Source organism: Phragmites australis, chromosome 14 (genome assembly GCF_958298935.1).
Source record: "Phragmites australis chromosome 14, lpPhrAust1.1, whole genome shotgun sequence".
Classification (NCBI taxonomy): domain Eukaryota; kingdom Viridiplantae; phylum Streptophyta; class Magnoliopsida; order Poales; family Poaceae; genus Phragmites; species Phragmites australis.
Genome location: NC_084934.1, coordinates 3,701,926 through 3,719,423, shown reverse-complemented (window position 1 = coordinate 3,719,423; position 17,498 = coordinate 3,701,926). Strand labels below are relative to the sequence as shown.

Here is a 17,498-nt window from a genome sequence, read left to right as displayed (position 1 = left end):
ACAATGATGACGACCCACGAGAACGACTCTGGGGAAACCTGCAGAGCCAAAGGAGTGTTTAGGTCAGTTGGAGACAACACGAAGGTGCAAAATTGGCAGCGGCAGAGCTTCCTCAACGAAGATGATGAAGACGACGGCGCCGACGGCAATTCGGGCAGGAAAAAGGGGCGTGAGATGGTGGAGGAGTTGTAGAACCTCACCGTGGAGGTAGAGGGCTTAAATACGGAGAGGGTGAGCGAAGCGGTTGAAATTCAGAGGTGAAGGGGCGGCGGCTATGGCCAAAGGCCGATGGTTTTTGCATCGATTTGGCATTAGAGAGGGAATAAAAAGGGGGAAACCAGCGAGGGTGAATTAATGGCACTTAATGCCTCAGATTCGACCGTTTCGGGGAGGAGAACGGGCACGGGGAGGCGCGGATTTGAACGGCGGCAAACAGAGGGGATCGAGCCAGGCGAGAGAAGGAAGAGGGCCAGTCGACTCAGTCCGGAGGCTCAGCGTGGGCCAACGTGACAGAGAGAGAGAGGGTGGCTCGGTGCGGGAGAGGGTCGGCTAGCCCGGACGGGCCATCTTAGCGGGAGCGCGGGAGACAGCCAGCCCGGACGAGCAACCTCATAAAATGTGTAGAAAAATTCATTTGAGCTCCACAACATAAAAATGGTATCACTCATGACAAAGGTATTTTACTTTTTGGAATTGTTTAAATGTGATTAATATTGTTTAAGTCACCATTAAATATTGGTTAATCCAAAAATAGTTATTTCAATTCTAAAAATTTTGTTAAATGGAGAACTTTCTAGGAAAAATATTGTACATCATGTTTCATGTGTTTAGCTTTATGTTTTAGCACTTCTTGAACGCCACTTCTTTAATTTCAAAAAAATTGCACAAAAAAGAAAAATAATAATTTTGGGGTAATACCACTTCTGAAAATATTTATTAAATGGAGAAATTTCTAGGAAAAATATTGTACATCATGTTTCATGTGTTTAGCTTTATGTTTTAGCACTTCTTGAATGCCACTTCTTTAATTTCAAAAAATTGCACAGAAAAGAAAAATAATAATTTTGGGGTGATACCGCTTCTGAAAATATTTATTAAATGGAGAAATTTCTAGGAAAAATATTGTACATCATGTTTCATGTGTTTAGCTTTATGTTTTAGCACTTCTTGAATGCCACTTCTTTAATTTCTAAAAATTGCACAGAAAAGAATAAAAATAATTTTGGGGTGGTACCACTTCTGAAAATATTTAATACACATGAAAAATAGTTAATGTCATGTTAGGTGTTGTCTTAACGTCACCTTGTTTTAACGTGCAACTTTTAATTAATTAGCCTTTTTGATAGCCACTCACCTTTTTTGTTATACCATGAGTTTATGCATAGTACTTCATATGATTATTGTTCTATTGTGTTATTTACTTGGTGCACTACATTTATGTGCATTTTCGTCAGATTTGTATCACATCTCATTTGCATTTCATTCATTGCGTACGCTCTTTCTTTAGAGAATGAAGAGATGTAGAGCGACGCGGGTGTGGTCGAGGATGATCTGGAAGTGGTTGCTGTTGATTGTGAAGTCAAAACTCAAGGCAAACATCTATGCATATCTCATCTTTACTTTGGATCAATGCATTGTTTAATTTTGCTAGCTATCGCTATATGTATGTCTATGCATGTTTAGCGAGTCAATATCGGGTATTGGGTAGATCCTAATTGATTTTCATTACTCCTACCTTGATATTATTATATATTGATCCTTTGTAATCGGGTGTCATCATTTAATTGTCCTACCTAAAAAGAATACGATATGCTTAGCATGGCTCAGGTCAACGCTAGAAGTCGAGCGGTGGTTCGTTATCGTTCATAAGCTATAAAGCTTAATCATAGTTTCATTAATTTAATCTTGAAGGGTTGATGAGGTTGTGAGAGTGAGATGAGATTTGGACGGGTAGTAGGGATGACACGGGAAAAGAAGTCTTCGATGTCATAGACCCGCTTAGATCGATTAAGTATCGTCCGTTATTGGCCATTGGTTTAAACACTTTTCGTACTACCACATATCCGTATAGGAAAATGATGAGCCGATTATCTCATTTCATACCGTCGTTTGACACATGACTCCATGGTGTGTATGTGGGAAGAGTGTGTGTATGTGATGAGATGAATGGACGAGGGGCCTAGTGTGTGCCCTTCGGGGGCTAGGTACTCGACATCATGGAGATGGGCTATCGGACTGGGATGGGTGAGAGAATGGTTGTCACGGGGGCTAAGAGGTTGGACCCGTATCGTGTGGGTGAAGTTGTACCTCCTACAGGGTGTAAAATTAATTCGAATTGTTGCATTCTCGGTTATGAGCATGCTTATTTTCTATCCGCATTCATCGTAGAGTTTCCGATTTACCGAGTGTATGTGGTTGTATGTGCTATGTTGGGATTTGGATTCGTTATGTCTAGATGATGAAGAGTTGTTTTTATGATGGTTATGTTATGATGATGATCTCAATTAGATAGCATGGGTCATGGTTTATTTAGATGCTCACATGCTATGTTGTTAAATGGTTTTTTGCATAATTCACTTAACCATGTGGATTATTCCTTGCTAGTCATTCCAATTGTATTATCCTTAGAGGTCGGGATTATATATACCCATATGTGTAAGTCTTACGAGTACTTCATACTCATGATGCTATTGTTGAGCTTTTGCAGTGATGAAGAGTTAGTATTTAGCTACTTTACTTCCGTCGATGTTTGTGATGGGCAAGAGTAGTAGTGTGCTACTCGAGATGGTTTGGTGGTACCCTATCGCAAATGGCGCCAGCACTTTTGCTATTTATTAGATGATTTCTGCTGCATATTATTGATCTTTCGGCTAGGATTTTGTAACATCCCAAAATCATAAGCTGTAGTTTTTGAGATAATTAATCTTTGTTAATGCGAGACTACAGGTTTAATTTTTAAGAGATCAAGTTTCTTTAAAATTTTAGGAGCATAAATTGAATTCTTTAATAATTCATTTGGTGTGTTCAATCTGTGATGGTTTATTTGTTTAGTGTTAATGTGTTTATGAGATTCTCTTTCTTTTATTTTCTTGAGTTTTTCTGTGTATCACAAATCATGTTTTATATGCATAGCATCTTGTTTTGAATTTTTTAGAAAAATCGGCTTAGCCAGAAGTTATAAAAATTTAACCAGATACACCTTATGGTCTGCAGTATTTTGATAAATTTTGGTAGATTTTTTTTGAGAGCATCTGGGTAGGTTTCAAAAATTAAAATTTTATTAGCTAAAAATAGATGCGTACCTTAAGGGCCACATTCTCTCTTCCTAGCCCATTTCCTCTCTTTTGACCCAGTTCAAATCAACCAACAGCCACACTCGGGAAGCTTCGGCTGTGTTCTCCTCGCCATACCGCTCCTGAGCTCGCTGTCAGCCAAGGACGAGCGCCACGCCTTGCTCTCTTCCCCTCCTGTGCTCGTCTCAGCCAAGGACCGTGACCATGCCGTCTCCCATGCGCCTGTCCTCCTCATCCTTATCTCCTCTGTGTCTTGGCTCATCCCCTCACGCTCGTGCATACAAGCAGCAACAGCAGAAGCTCCCTCTCTGCTCCTTTTCCATTCACAGCGACACTTCATCTCCCTCCCGAGCAGCTCTTCCTCACTGCTCTCTCGGTTCTATCTCCTCCCTCCTGTTGTTTGTTGCACTCTTCTCTCTCTCACTGCTCTCTCTCCTTGCGTGGTCTTCACTGAGAGCACAGCACAGAAGCAGCAGCTCAGCTCTTGCTCCCTTTCAATCATAGCTAGCAGCACACCATCTCCCTCCCGATGCGCTCCTCCCGCGCATGTGCTTGCCTTGCTCAGCCTCTCTGTCGCCGAGCTACTGTATGGAGCACCCCTGGAGCCCCTCTGTCGTCTGCCGTCGCGCTCCAGCGAGCCTTGCCACGCATGCCCTCCCTGCTGTCGTCCAAGTTGGTGGGCATGTGCCAGGCCGAGCCCGAGAGCTGCCGTCCCAGGTGGATGCCGCCGAGTTCCTGCTGGCTGCTGTGCCGTGTTCTTGCTGCTGCTGGCCAGGCTTCGCTGCGCGTCGACAAGTTCTGACCGCCCAGCTGCATCGCGCTGAAGTCCCGCGACGCCACGCTGTCGTGTCGTCCTCCTGCGCTGCCGGCCTAGGCAACCATGCAACCCGGAGCCACCCAGCGTGGTTCACCGTCGAACTACTTGCTGCCGACCAGCACCGACACGCCAACGCCGTCAGGCCCTTCTCTAGCTGCAACGAGCAACTCCGATGCCGCTCATCCCCATGGCCTAATCACTGCACCTGCACGCAGCCTCATCTTTCTTAGCCCTGTGGTGAGCTTCGAATTGCATTCCAGTAGCTAGCTAATAGTTCGGTCTAACTTCTCTGCTACTGTTCATTCTTTGCTCAAAATGACTAACACTTTTATAATTCGTAGTAAAATAAATACAACTCCGAAAAATATGAAACCAAGTTTGTTAGTTTCGTTTTGTTGTAATCTACATGTTAAAAATGATAGAACTCATGCAATACTTCCTGAAAATTAATTAATTAATTGAATGTGTTTCAGCTTATTTAAATTACAGTTAATTAATGCAATATTCTAAAAATGTGAAACCACTTTTATTAGCTTTAGCTTGCCAAGAACTAAAGTATAAAAATTCAAGTTTTCATGAAAATTTCAGATTAAGTTTTGTAATGATTTAAATGTGATCAATCTTGTTTAATTCGCCATTTAATTATGGAATTTCTAAAGTCTGTGAATCCATTTCTAATGATATGTATAAATAGGGTACTTTATAAGAAAAATATTGTCCAGCATGTTAGATGAGTTTGGCCATTGTTTTAGCACATGTTTTGATCTCACATTATTAACTTCTAAAAATCTTTGTTAGTGTAACTTTACACAAGAAAAATACATTTCACTCATACTCCGATTAACACGATTCTTATTGCAAAATTCATCTAAAATCATGTTCTTTATTTTCATGCAGAAATATTTTATGTCCATTGCTGTGGATTTTCTTGGATGGATTTATTTGCATCTTTCGGTGTTTATCGATCAAGTATTTGGCGTGTACGTAAGTGCGATCAACGATGAATGATAGAGATAAAAAATATCACAAAGGTGAGAGGCAAGCAATCCCTTGACCATTTTGGGCTCAATGTTCAAATTTACTTTATGTATTGATTATGAAAATTTATTATTCATGCATAGATGTTTTATAAAACTGCTATTTGGGATGGTAGCCATGACCTAATTGAATCAATATGTCAACTCTCCTTGAACTTGTTAACCTTACCATTGTTAACCTAGGCTTTAGGTTGACATGATAATGTCACTTGGGTAGAATCGGACTAAGATGTGATAGAAATGCTTAGCTTTGATGTCTATGGTAATTTATTTGGTTGTCATACTATCACTTGGGATATGAAAAGATTTGTTAAAAATAGTTAAGTTGTTGTTTTGAGAAATTTCAGTTGTTGTTCAGATTCGGGCAAGTTTATGTCAAAGTGTGTCGGAAGGTGAGCATCATCTCACAGAAGAGTGTATAGGTGGAGATCTGCTCGTATTATATGAGGACCGGTACCTTGTACCCGGAACTAAGGGAAACAGTACAACCACATGTGCCGGTATGGATGACGGTCCTAGCTTATTAACCCGGATAATTCTACCTTTGCTTCTTGGAGTTTGGTGTGTATGTGCGGGTAATCCACGAGGTGGATGTATCCGAAGGGACTCCCATGGCTATACGCGTGGGATCAAAGTTTGCCGACATAACGATTAATACCCTCTGGACTAGTGGGACCGCCTCTGGGGTACTTAGTTGGAGGGAATAATATTAATCGGGAGGAGCAATGGTTAGGATTAATCGGTGTAATGGCTTTGTCATGATGCCCTATGTACACCCAACGTGCAGAGTGTACGGTATCGACGGGTACCACCAAAGGGAAGTTCATGTCGTGTGGGTGAAGTGTACAAACTCTGCAGAGTAATAAATCTATTCGAATAGCCGAGCTCACGGTCAAGAGCTCCTTAGGAAAGGCTGCATGGTTTAGATTATTTATTTTGGGATGTCGGGTTTCACTTGTAGGCACTAGTGTAATTATTGTGTATGTCTAGATGGAGAATCGATCTTCATGGTCTGTGGTAGACATGAAGCTGTTGTTATTTATTTGTTTGCACTATTATTTACCTTTTACTCTCTTTAAATTACGTTGTGAATCTATTATATTGTGTACTTTCCAAATTGTCAAGGCATTTATGCAAAACTAGATATGTTGGTCATCCTTCAATTCAACCTGCATTATTATATCATTGCAATATATATAGCTTGCCTCCTGAAGTCGTTTATTCAGAAATAATGCCAGGAAATCATGGAAGCGATGATATCGGGTCTTTTTAGGATTCAACTCCCAGTCGGTTGCCTGTGGGCGGGTTTGAGGCACACCCGCTGGATATTTGAATCTATTTCATTGTATTTTTCCGCTGCATATCTTTTATGTTGTAGACCAGTTGGTTATAATATTTTCACCTTGTAAAATGTATAAATGTGATAGCACTGTTGTAACCGTGTGTACTTGCTACTGATCATGGGACAAGTACAGTGGAAACACGGAGTTTCGGGTAATCTAATTACCCGGGGCGTAACATATTTGAACTTGTCATATTTTAGCGCTTGATTGATGCTTGTTGAGAGAGAACAAAACTTGCTAATTGGCTCTCCTATTTAAATTTTAGATTGTAATATTTTTAAATTGTGAAACTTGTAATGAATTAAATACTTGTAATTTGTTTAATTTACTCACTTTTTATTATGTCTTAATGTGATGATGCTTGTTGTAAATATGTGTGTTCTGATACTGGGCATAAAATACATATCGGGATTATCGGAATTGAATTCGTTTTATGCAATTGTTGCTTTGAGATGTTGGTTAGCACGTGGTATATCAAGTGACAGGTATATGCTAGCTCTCATCTTATTAAATGATCGGTCGATTGATTAATTCGAATGCAATATAGATGGTTCTCGTATATAGTTTTCCATCTGCCAAGCCAAAAAAGACTAATCATAACCTGCACCGAAGATAGTTTGCGTAGTAGTGCATATCCGTATATCATATATATGCATGTAGGTTTCTACATTGCCCACTGAAACTGACGGGAGGGAAAAAAGATGCAAGCCACTTGAGAGGCAAAAGAATGTGAGTCAAAACGATTGCGTCTGCCGGGAGTCGAACCCGGGTCTATTGCTTGGAAGGCAATTATCCTAACCGTTGGACTACAAACGCCTTGTTGTTTCTGTGATTCAATAACTAGTGTCATAACGAGTTTGCTTTGAGCCAGAGCTTAGCCCCATTAGCTAGTCGTGGCCTCGTGGGGCACGGCACCAGACGATCCGAGGCGTGCACAAAGTTGTCTTCCTCACTCGCCACTCTCCCGCTCCACGCCATGGCCGCCTCCCTCCTCCGCCTCGCCCGCCCCCGCCGAGCGCTCCTCACCCTCTCCTCCCTCCGCATACCGCTCTCCACCCAGCCCCACGCCCCATCCCCTACCCCCTCCTCCGCCCGCGGCCTCCCCCATTTCCTCTACTTCCTCGCCGCCGCCGCCGCGGCCTCCGCGGGGACAACCGTTGCCCTCTGCGACTCCGGCCTCGACCACCGGTGCGCGCCCAAGCCCAACGCATTCCCTTCATCGAGGCTTCCGTTCCGTTACTTTTCTCCATCGAGGCCGAGTTGAGTTGACCCGCCGCGCCTTGTCTATCTGGTTTGCTTTGGTTCAGGGCCGGTGGCAAGGAGAGCACCGATCTGGTGGTCCGCGGGGAGCGCAAGGCCGGTGGCAAGGAGAGCACCGATCTGGTGGTGCGCGGGGAGCGCAAGCGCGTGCCTCAGGAGTTCATCGACGAGCTCGCGTCCTTCCTCGGGGTGAGTTTGGTGATCGGGTCGCTGCTGTAGTGCTGTTGCCTTGGGCTTGTTGTGGGCGGGGGTGTTTGCGCGTCAGGTGTTTGATGTTTTTCTGGTGGGTGGGTGTGCTGACTATATGACTGAGTGCGTGGGTTTTGCAGGAGAACCTAACGGTGGATTACGAGGAGAGGAGCTTTCATGGCACGCCGCAGAACAGCTTCCACAAGGCGGTCAACGTGCCCGATGTCGTCGTGTTCCCCAGGTGATGATGCGTACTGAGCACTCTGCTAACTATTGTTTGTGTTAAACTGAGGACTCATAAGAGACAGTATTTAAGTGTTTTCCTAGAGTGGGTTGTCGCGCCAGACCTTACAAATTCATGTATCTGCACTTGATAGTGTTGGAATGTGCCAAACCCGTTTCATAGTTATCGAATTATCCTTTTCTGGCAATGCTGTAATGCCTTCATAGTCAATTTGCAGTTCTCAGGATGAGGTACAGAAGATTGTGATGACTTGTAACAAGTACAAGGTATGGTATTCTTCTCATTAGTGCATATAAAGAGGACAGAGAAAACAGCATCTATTACTTACCGGTTAGGGAGAGTTACTGCATTAGATTTTTACCGTGTTTTGACAGTTTCCATGACAGTCCAGTAACCAGGATCCACTAAGCTGTTGATAGTTTTTTGAACTAGTTGTTTTTCCATTTCAAACATGTGTGTCTGTTTGGTGCTGCTCTAAGCCTGTAAGTGCTCGCTAATCACATGTCATAGGTGCATAACTAATTTTCTCAAGTTCTCCATGCTGGAGTTAGTATATATATTTTTTGGTATAGAGTGCAACAGGATCCTGTTTAGAAACATAGAAATTGACTTTTCCTAGGACATGCAAAAGCTATGCTGCCATTTCATAAATAGAGAAATTAATGTTCATGTAGTCTATAGATGAGGTTCTTAACTTGATTGCTGGCTTTCTCGCAACAGCTTGTATATGGATTAAGGAGGTAGTTTGCATGTCTAACGAATTCTGGTTTGCACAGTGAAGTTTCAGGTATTAATGTTCAGTCATAGATCTAATTTATGTTCTTTTTCCTTGTGTTCAGGTACCAATTGTACCATATGGTGGGGCTACCTCAATTGAGGGTCACACACTGGCACCTCATGGTGGTGTTTGCATTGACATGTCTTTGATGAAGGTAGACACTGAGCAATAATCTTATGAGCATGAAGTATTTTTGAATGAGTTTAAACTGTATTCTAATACTAAAAAAAACGAGAGAGTATTTGGGCCACCTCTTTTTACTGTGTTTCTTTTATGCCAAACAGTTTCTTAACAGTGAGTCAGTGATATTGACATGTGTTTTTTTAAAAAAAAAAGAACCGATGCATGATACCGAGATCTTTGTCTGTTAATTTTCCTTTCTTCTACTGTGTGGTGTGGTTCATCATGCCATAAATTCTACACAGAAAATCAAATCTCTGCATGTCGAGGATATGGACGTAGTTGTTGAACCCGGAGTTGGATGGATTGAGCTTAATGAATACCTGAAGCCCTATGGCCTCTTTTTCCCTCTTGATCCAGGAAAGCTCCTTGTTCCTCGTTCATTAAAAGAATTCTATTTCGTATACTATTCAATTTGTACAAGACACCATGTTATGAACTCCTGAATAAAATCGCTCAATGCGAAATCGCATCCAATTAACTTGATTGCAGTTGATCAGACATAATTCTCTATTGATTTGTGTAAGTTCATCGCATCGTTTAGAAACTCATCTCTTAATTAGTACTGGTTTTGAAGTCTTGATCGAGGTATTAGTAGAATGTAATCATATTCATTGACTCCACTCTTGCAATCATTTCCTTTAAGTCTATCAAATCATATATTATATGTTTAATCGCCTGTATCATGCTCTGGACACATCAGTAGAGCCCTAATCATATCTTGAAGTAAAACGATCATGTTAAGATCTGCATGCTTGTCAAACTCAACACTTGTGTGATTTAAGGTTGGTGCTTTAGCTCAAGTAAATTAATCTGATTTGCAGGGCCTGGGGCCACCATTGGAGGAATGTGTGCTACTCGCTGTTCTGGTTCATTAGCTGTGAGGTAATTATCTGTTTATCGTTATATTTCCAGATTATTTTCAAGGTTCTACAGTAAAACAATAAACCCTCAAACAAAAAAGAATGTGCAAACATAAGCCATATGTTAGTGCATATATTTATTTGCTAGCCTTTTATTATTACTGTTAAATGGCTTTTATGGTTTGCTTCCTAGTTTGTAGGTATGGAACAATGAGGGATAATGTGATTAATCTTAAGGTACTTCTTTTTCCCTGTCTTCAACAAAACTATTTTGCATTAGTTTCACATACAAATAGTAAACTTCTCTTGGTGTTACAGGCTGTTTTACCAAATGGTGATGTTGTCAAGACAGGCTCCCGGGCTCGAAAAAGTGCAGCTGGGTATGCAAGACACTCTCCTGATTGTTAGAGTAACAAAATTTTGTCCTTTTGGAAGCGAATCATATTTTCACTGCTTGATGCTTGCTTTATCCATATATGTGCTATATGCATCTGATTTTATTCTTGTCATCAATTTTTGTAACTTTCTTTACCTCTGCCTTGTTGAATGTCAGGTATGACCTTGCTCGTTTGATCATTGGGAGTGAAGGAACGTTGGGTGTAATTACAGAAGTGACTTTACGACTTCAAAAGCTTCCATCTCATTCTGTGGTGAGTATAAAGTGAAACACCTCCATGTTATGAAATACAATTGTTGTCGTGCATCTTCAGAAAGATTTTATGCAAGCACATACATAGAAGACAGAACACTCAGCCTGTTTCTGCTATTTCAGGTTGCAATGTGCAATTTTCAAACAATTAAGGATGCTGCTGATGTTGCTATTGCAACCATGCTTTCTGGGATACAGGTTTGTCTTCCCCCTACTGAATTTCTTTTTTTACAGTGACCATTTGAAGCTCAGGTGTGAAATATTTGATCTCCTGTGTTTCATATGGAGCGAATATGCATGCCTCCAACTTATGTTTGTGCATGTGATGTAATATGATTGTTGCAAGTTAACTGGCCACAGATCATGGTCATAGTCTTTGATATATTGCTTGGGCTTTTGTAGGTGTTAGTTAACTTCGAAAATTTAAATGCTTTTGTAGAACTTGAATCTATATGTATCAGTGGGCAATCCTGTAAGGTTCTTGCAGTTCGCCAATACTTATGTTTTCTGTGTGACTAGGTTTCAAGAATGGAATTATTGGATGAGGTTCAGATAAGGGCAATAAACATAGCAAATGGTAAAAACTTGCCTGAAGTGCCGACCTTGATGTTTGAATTCATAGGGACAGGTAATGCAACTTATTATATTAGCAGCTGTACCGCATTATGCATCTATTGTGGCAGTACTTATCCTCTCAGATGAATTTATTTAAAATAAAGCGGACATATGAACATAGTCAGATGAACAAGAGGTTTTCATGTAGCCACGGCAGTTCAGAGTCTCCTACATGCAACCACCAACCACACAAGACGTTTATCATCACTTCTTGCCACACTTTAGAAAATAGTAAGAGTTATATTTGTCATCTGCTTACAGCTTACAAACTTGAATTGATTTGTGATCAATAATAATGGGCAAAGATTAAAGAATGATAACACAGCTACTGTCGCGTCAATATGCCTGCTTCTGTACTTTAGGATATCAACTAGTTATGTACCCGTGTGTTGCAACAGGAAGCCATAATTTACTTCAAGGACATAACATGTAAAGGAAGTTACTGTCTATAGCATTATATACAATACACCATGACACTTCCATGATCATAATGATAACATGCTAGTATTTTTTATTCGATAGCATCAACATTAACACGATATGATTCAACTCCAGATTGCAATGCTAGAGACAAAATGTGCTTTCAAGTATAATTTCATCGCAAGATATCATTTGACATTGGGCAAAAAAGATATCTATATATTAAAATAAATTGTGGCATTACAAGGAACATCATATCGTTGCCATTTGAATGAAGCAAATTTACGCTAGCCTGAAACATGTCCTAAAAATTAAAGGATGACAACATATTCCAATTTGGCACATCACAGCTGCAATAACTAATGTGGATCATGAAACCTATAATGCTTCACATATACAGATGAGCGCCAATACAATGTTAACCACATGTTCTTCTCTCCATGGGTCATCATATCAACTTTGCACGCAAGTATCATCTATCTCCATCTTCTAAATATGGAAAAAATTCAGATTTAGTTTCGTCAATTCAATGGTAGAAGTGACAATTAAAATGAAATGCTCTATTCAAAGTAAAAGTTTATACCACATTATCTCTAGATTATCTATCTCCTGAAAGTGGAGATACATCTTCTCAATGAAAGTACATACGTGCCCTGTACTTGTATGATATATAAATCTTCTGCCTTCCAATGAAAAGAGTTAATTCTGCAAAACATGGAAATATCTTCACAGGAACATGCTTTTATAGAGTCAAACGTAGTATGTGCTATGAACCTGAAAACACCTTGAATTTCTTGGTTGAGGGTTCATTAAAGTCATGTGTCTTGCTTTAGCTTCGAAAAATGTTGGAAAGGCAAATCTCCTAAACTACTAAAGCAGGGGAAGTGTGCTACCAGAAGAAGCTGCAAATCTACAGACCCGAAATGCCCTAACCTTGAACGAAATCCTTATGAACCTGCATATCCAAGAGTGAGGTGAGGAAAGGAAAGCCAGTGACACAAAAGGATCGCAAAATAGATCCACAAGAGATGGAAAATTATGGCGATTCCATACAACCGTGAAAAATTTCAGGCCTAATGAAGACGAAATTTTCCACGGCTCTAGATAATTAAATAGTAGCACTTAGCTGATGAGATTGCTGCTACTTCTACGTACCTGACCAACCGCTGTGCTGCTCGATCACCACACGCTACTGCCATTAACCCAATCAGCTCAGGGGATTGTATTGACCACAAGATCCAAACAAAGTTAGGAGCAAGAAATCAGAGCACCAGTTAGGGCATGGCATGACACCGTGTTGTTGTCCTGTGGTCGCTGCAGCACCCATGCAGTTGGGCCGGAGATGCAAGCAGAGGATGTGGGTGCCGTCGCCGCCATAGCCCCCGTAGTTTCTGTCCTTGGATTCGATCTAATGAGGGTGCAGCCGTTGGAGCCCCTTCTATTCTTGGGTTCAATCTAATGAGGGGAGGCGAGGAGCCGGCTGTGCCACACAAGGGAGGTGAGGAGGCAGCTGCGCCGAGAAGGGGAGGGGAGGGGGAGGAGAACAGGGCGGCGGCGGGAGGCGAGGCGAGGAGGCAGTGGCGCTGGGATGGCGGAGGGGAGGGGAGGAGGAGGAGATAAGGGTCTCGGGGATCTAGAGAGGGTGGCAGGGCGGGTGTGGAGACGAGGCGGCAGAAGGGGAGCGGACGGGGATGAGAGAGAGGGGCAGGCAGTTTGGGAGATGAGAGAAAAAACGGGAGCACATGGTCCCACATGTCGGTGCACGAAAGCTCCGTGGGGAGGGCAGGACGTCCTGCCTTGTGCATGAACCACTACGTATTTTTTTAGTAGAGATTAGCAAAGGTTTGCTCTTGCAGTTTAAGTTGTATGTGCGCACACTTCTCTAATAAACAAAATTCAGTGTGCACACGGTACACACTACTGTCGAGACAACTTTTCGGAACATTATATCTGATAGAAAATTGAAGTGCTATTACTTAAGATTGGTTTCATGAAGTGAAAGTTCATTTGAGAACATCCCGATTTACTATATGATCGCTTGTATTTTCACAAGATATCGTTCCATAGCTTGCTAGCTTGTGATGTTTGTTAATTATTATCTTCAGAACAAAACCAGCATATATCCAGTTCTATACTTTACTTGTTGCTGTATAGTGCTAATTAGAAACTCTTTTGAGCTGACAAAACTTATCAAGCTGTTGCTGTTCTTGCAGCCTGCATTCAATAACTGACTGCTTCCTTTTCTTTGTTAACATTTTCCCCTTGCGGATATCCAGAAGCATACGCACTTGAACAATCACTCTTGGTTCAAAAAATTGCCACAGAACACCATGGATCAGATTTTGTTGTTGTAGAGGAGCCAGATGCTAAAGCGGAATTATGGAAGGTCAGCAGAGCCTTTTATCTGAAGAGCAGAACATTTTTCACTATCCAGTGTCTTTTGGTGCTGCATGATCTTTCACGCACGTGAACATTGCGTGCAGAATGAATTTGTTTCCACTTGTGTGTAGATAATAGTATCACCGATGCAACGCAAATGAACTATGTTCTTGAAATATATTTGTAACAATACTCAGCCCTTTAAGTGCAGATCAGGAAGGAGGCACTTTGGGCTGGTTTTGCTATGAAACCTGATCACGAAGCTATGATAACGGTTTGTTTTCTTACTACTTATTAATACATATAGATGTCATTTCCATAGCAAGGAGCCACATCTAGTGTTGTGTATCAGCTGCCTTAAGGTTTGCTCCCTCAGTTGTAAGTCTTAACAGCATCTCACTGTGTTCTCTCCATAAAAAATGGCCGCAATTGTGATCCCAAAATAAGTACTATAATCAAGGTAGAGGATGTTTAGCTACCGAGCATACCCTCTGTTATGTGACGATGGTATTTTCTGGCCTGCCCTTGTTTGAATAAATAAAGACCTTTTTCTCATTAGCAAAATGTTATCTCCTATTCCTATGCTTGTATATCTAATCCAAAAGGTCATTGTGATCGTGGCAACCTTATGCAGTGTCAATTAACAATGCACGAGCTGTAATAAGCCTCCTAATACCAGTACACCACCCAACCTGTTGTTTGTGCAGGATGTTTGTGTTCCTTTGTCCAGACTTGCTGAATGCATATCTGCATCAAAGCGACTGCTTGATGCATCACCATTGACTTGGTATACATTTCCTCTCATTCAAAGCTACTTTCCTTAATTTCTCCTTGGCATTATGTAGCTAATGCAAGAGATGGTCACCCCTTTTACTATTGTAGATATAGGAGAGAAAGGCTGTTTGATAATATATGGAATAGCATTATCTACCACAGCTTCAGTAACACAGGAAAATATGCTCTTATTGGTTGTGATGTATTTATGTTTCCAGTCTAGTTATCGCTCATGCTGGTGATGGAAATTTCCACACAATTATCCTGTTTGATCCAAGTCAGGAAGACCAACGACAAGAAGCAGAAAGACTAAACCATTTCATGGTTCATACAGCTCTGTCTATGGAAGGTACAAATAGTTGACTTGCTCTCACATATAACTGTCTTGAACCACTGTCCGATCTAGAGTTGTCTCATTCTTGGATAGCGTTCATAACATACATTATTTGTCTTCCTGTTTTATCCCTTTGCGTGAGAGATTTCATCATTTTATAAACTTGAACTGCTTGAAAATATTGATGTTGAATGACTGATATAACAGGTACATGCACTGGAGAGCACGGTGTTGGTACAGGGAAAATGAAGGCAAGTGTCTGTCTGTTGCCTGTTCCCCGCAGATGCAAAAGCTTAGTAATATGACTGATAATTTTCCCTAGACGATGGCATAAGAACTGGAATGTGTTGTTACAGATACCACATGATTGACCATGTAGACATCTAGTCTGTTGCAACCTACATTTCTTGGAGCAGCATAGAAACCCTTTATGCTTTAAGCTATCAAGTTGTAGTTTGTTTGGAATTTCCTCATAAAACATTATTGTTATCTTGCTCACGGATGTGATCGCCTCATTATTGACGAATGCTTTTCTTGGCAGTACCTAGAGAAGGAGTTGGGCATCGAGTCACTCAGGACCATGAAAAAGATAAAGGCTGCGTTGGATCCCAACAACATCATGAATCCGGGGAAGCTGATTCCACCTCATGTCTGCATATGACCCTCCAAATCACTACCTGACGCATGAGTGGGCTTGATTGTTCAAGCGTAGTGGCACAATGCGTGTCGCTGCGGGCAAGTGCAATGCGCTGAGCTGTTCCGGACTGTTGTATCATGTATGCGTTGGTTGGAGGGAATTACACGTAGACACTAGAAGTGTAGTACGAAATAAACTGCTTCAGGCTATCTCTAAGTGTATACTCTAAAAATTCGTCCTTTATAATACTATAAAAGTATTTTCTATTTTTTATATCTTTTAGTTATTCTATTTTTTTATCTTTTATTACTTTCAATTTAACCTATAGCCATCTTCTGTGAAGAATGATAGAAGATCTCTCTCCTCCCTGCAAAAATTCCCGCATCACTGTAGAGCTAAGTGTGTAGAGGCTAAGTGTGTTTGGTTATCTGTACGATGTCTCGTATAGCTGTATCGTATATCCTGGATGAGGGAAAGCAGGATGGGGAGATGTATTTTAGAAAAGAAAAGTGTTTGGTTGGTTGGATGAGCGACTACAGTTTGAATTTGAGTTTGTGTTTGGTAGGCTAAATCTGAGACTGCATGAGAGGGTTCGCTGTCGCTGACGAGTGGACCAGCATACAACCGGTTGCATCCGTCGGGTCTGCATCTTACCTACGGTCGATTCCCGTGTCTCCATCGTCCTGCACGCACGGGTGCAAGCGTTGGGAGCTCGTCCAGTCATTCACTGTTGCATCTTATACGGGTGAACGGATACAGACCAACGGATGCAGTCCAACCAAACACTCCCTAAGCCGATGTTGCTGCCTGCTGGAGCCTGCATTTTGCACTGTAGGCATCATTGTAGCAATAGAAACTGGTCTTAGAGGCGTCGAAATAATGAAGCAAAACATTCTTCTCTCGATGCCATTTCAATAGTCACGAGGGTAATGATCAGAAACCTACCTAAGAAATATACACTGATCTCATTCACTAGCTGATGATGGCAAAGCATATGCTTAGAGTTTTTATTTATTATATTTTTGCAAAGGAGCATAGAGATAATTTTGATCTACCGGCAGGCGCAAAAAACACGCAAGTGACAAGACAACTGATGCTACATACAAGATGGCAACGGAATTTGCTTCCTTGCGGTGGGGAGACAGCAGAGCTTTGTACGCACCCTGCCTGGTGCCGGCCGAGTCACGTCCTTCCCTCGTCGCTTCCAACTGCACTTGCACGGGCCAAACCACTCTCCCCACGCCACCGTAGCGCACGCAACCATCTCAAACGACAAGAAGGCGCGGCGGCTTCCCTCCGAGAAATACAACTTACGTGATTTTCCATACGTATGATCCATCTTTATTATTTATTATTTTTATATAATACTTATCTATCTATTAATTTTTATTTATTTTATAAATTTTATTAATTTTTTAATATAAATCTCAAATGATAAGGAGTGACGGCTTCACTCTAAGAAATATAACTTACGTGATTTTTCACACATATGGTCCATTTTTCACGGAATGGAATCCTACTACGTCCATAGAGCAAAGTTAGAGAACTACAGTATCTCTGGTTTTGCTCCATCTCAGTCGTGCGTTTGAGAAGCGACGGAATAGATTTAGAGCTACAATAGATGAATAAACAGTAAACATGTACAATATTTTTAGTGAACCGTAACTGCACATAGTATTCCTATGA

General features: G+C 41.4%; 1 protein-coding gene, 1 long non-coding RNA gene and 1 other non-coding gene across 4 annotated transcripts; 2 read left to right on the top strand and 1 right to left on the bottom strand.

The window, feature by feature from the left end:
* Positions 1-3,390: 3,390 nt before the first annotated feature.
* Positions 3,391-6,544, top strand: LOC133891028 (uncharacterized). The gene is made up of 3 exons (XR_009904136.1): positions 3,391-4,347; positions 5,008-5,141; positions 6,374-6,544. It is a non-coding gene; the product is annotated as an uncharacterized LOC133891028 (long non-coding RNA).
* Positions 6,545-7,234: 690 nt separating this feature from the next.
* Positions 7,235-7,306, bottom strand: TRNAG-UCC (transfer RNA glycine (anticodon UCC)). Its single transcript has one exon. It is a non-coding gene; the product is annotated as a tRNA-Gly (tRNA).
* Positions 7,307-7,405: 99 nt separating this feature from the next.
* On the top strand, positions 7,406-16,063 carry LOC133890148 (D-lactate dehydrogenase [cytochrome], mitochondrial-like). 2 transcript variants are annotated; one of them, XM_062330595.1, is made up of 18 exons: positions 7,406-7,678; positions 7,798-7,939; positions 8,080-8,180; positions 8,401-8,449; positions 9,023-9,115; positions 9,387-9,502; positions 9,967-10,026; positions 10,205-10,241; positions 10,323-10,384; positions 10,558-10,654; positions 10,777-10,851; positions 11,173-11,281; positions 13,965-14,074; positions 14,279-14,341; positions 14,775-14,854; positions 15,060-15,190; positions 15,383-15,426; positions 15,717-16,063. In XM_062330595.1, exons 1-18 carry the CDS (start codon positions 7,467-7,469, stop codon positions 15,834-15,836), a joined length of 1,701 nt encoding a protein of 566 aa, XP_062186579.1. In that variant the 5' UTR covers positions 7,406-7,466; the 3' UTR covers positions 15,837-16,063. The 2 variants fall into 2 exon arrangements, with proteins under 2 accessions (XP_062186579.1, XP_062186580.1); XM_062330596.1 differs by having other exon boundaries at positions 7,406-7,679; positions 7,847-7,939.
* The last annotated feature ends 1,435 nt before the right edge of the window (positions 16,064-17,498 follow it).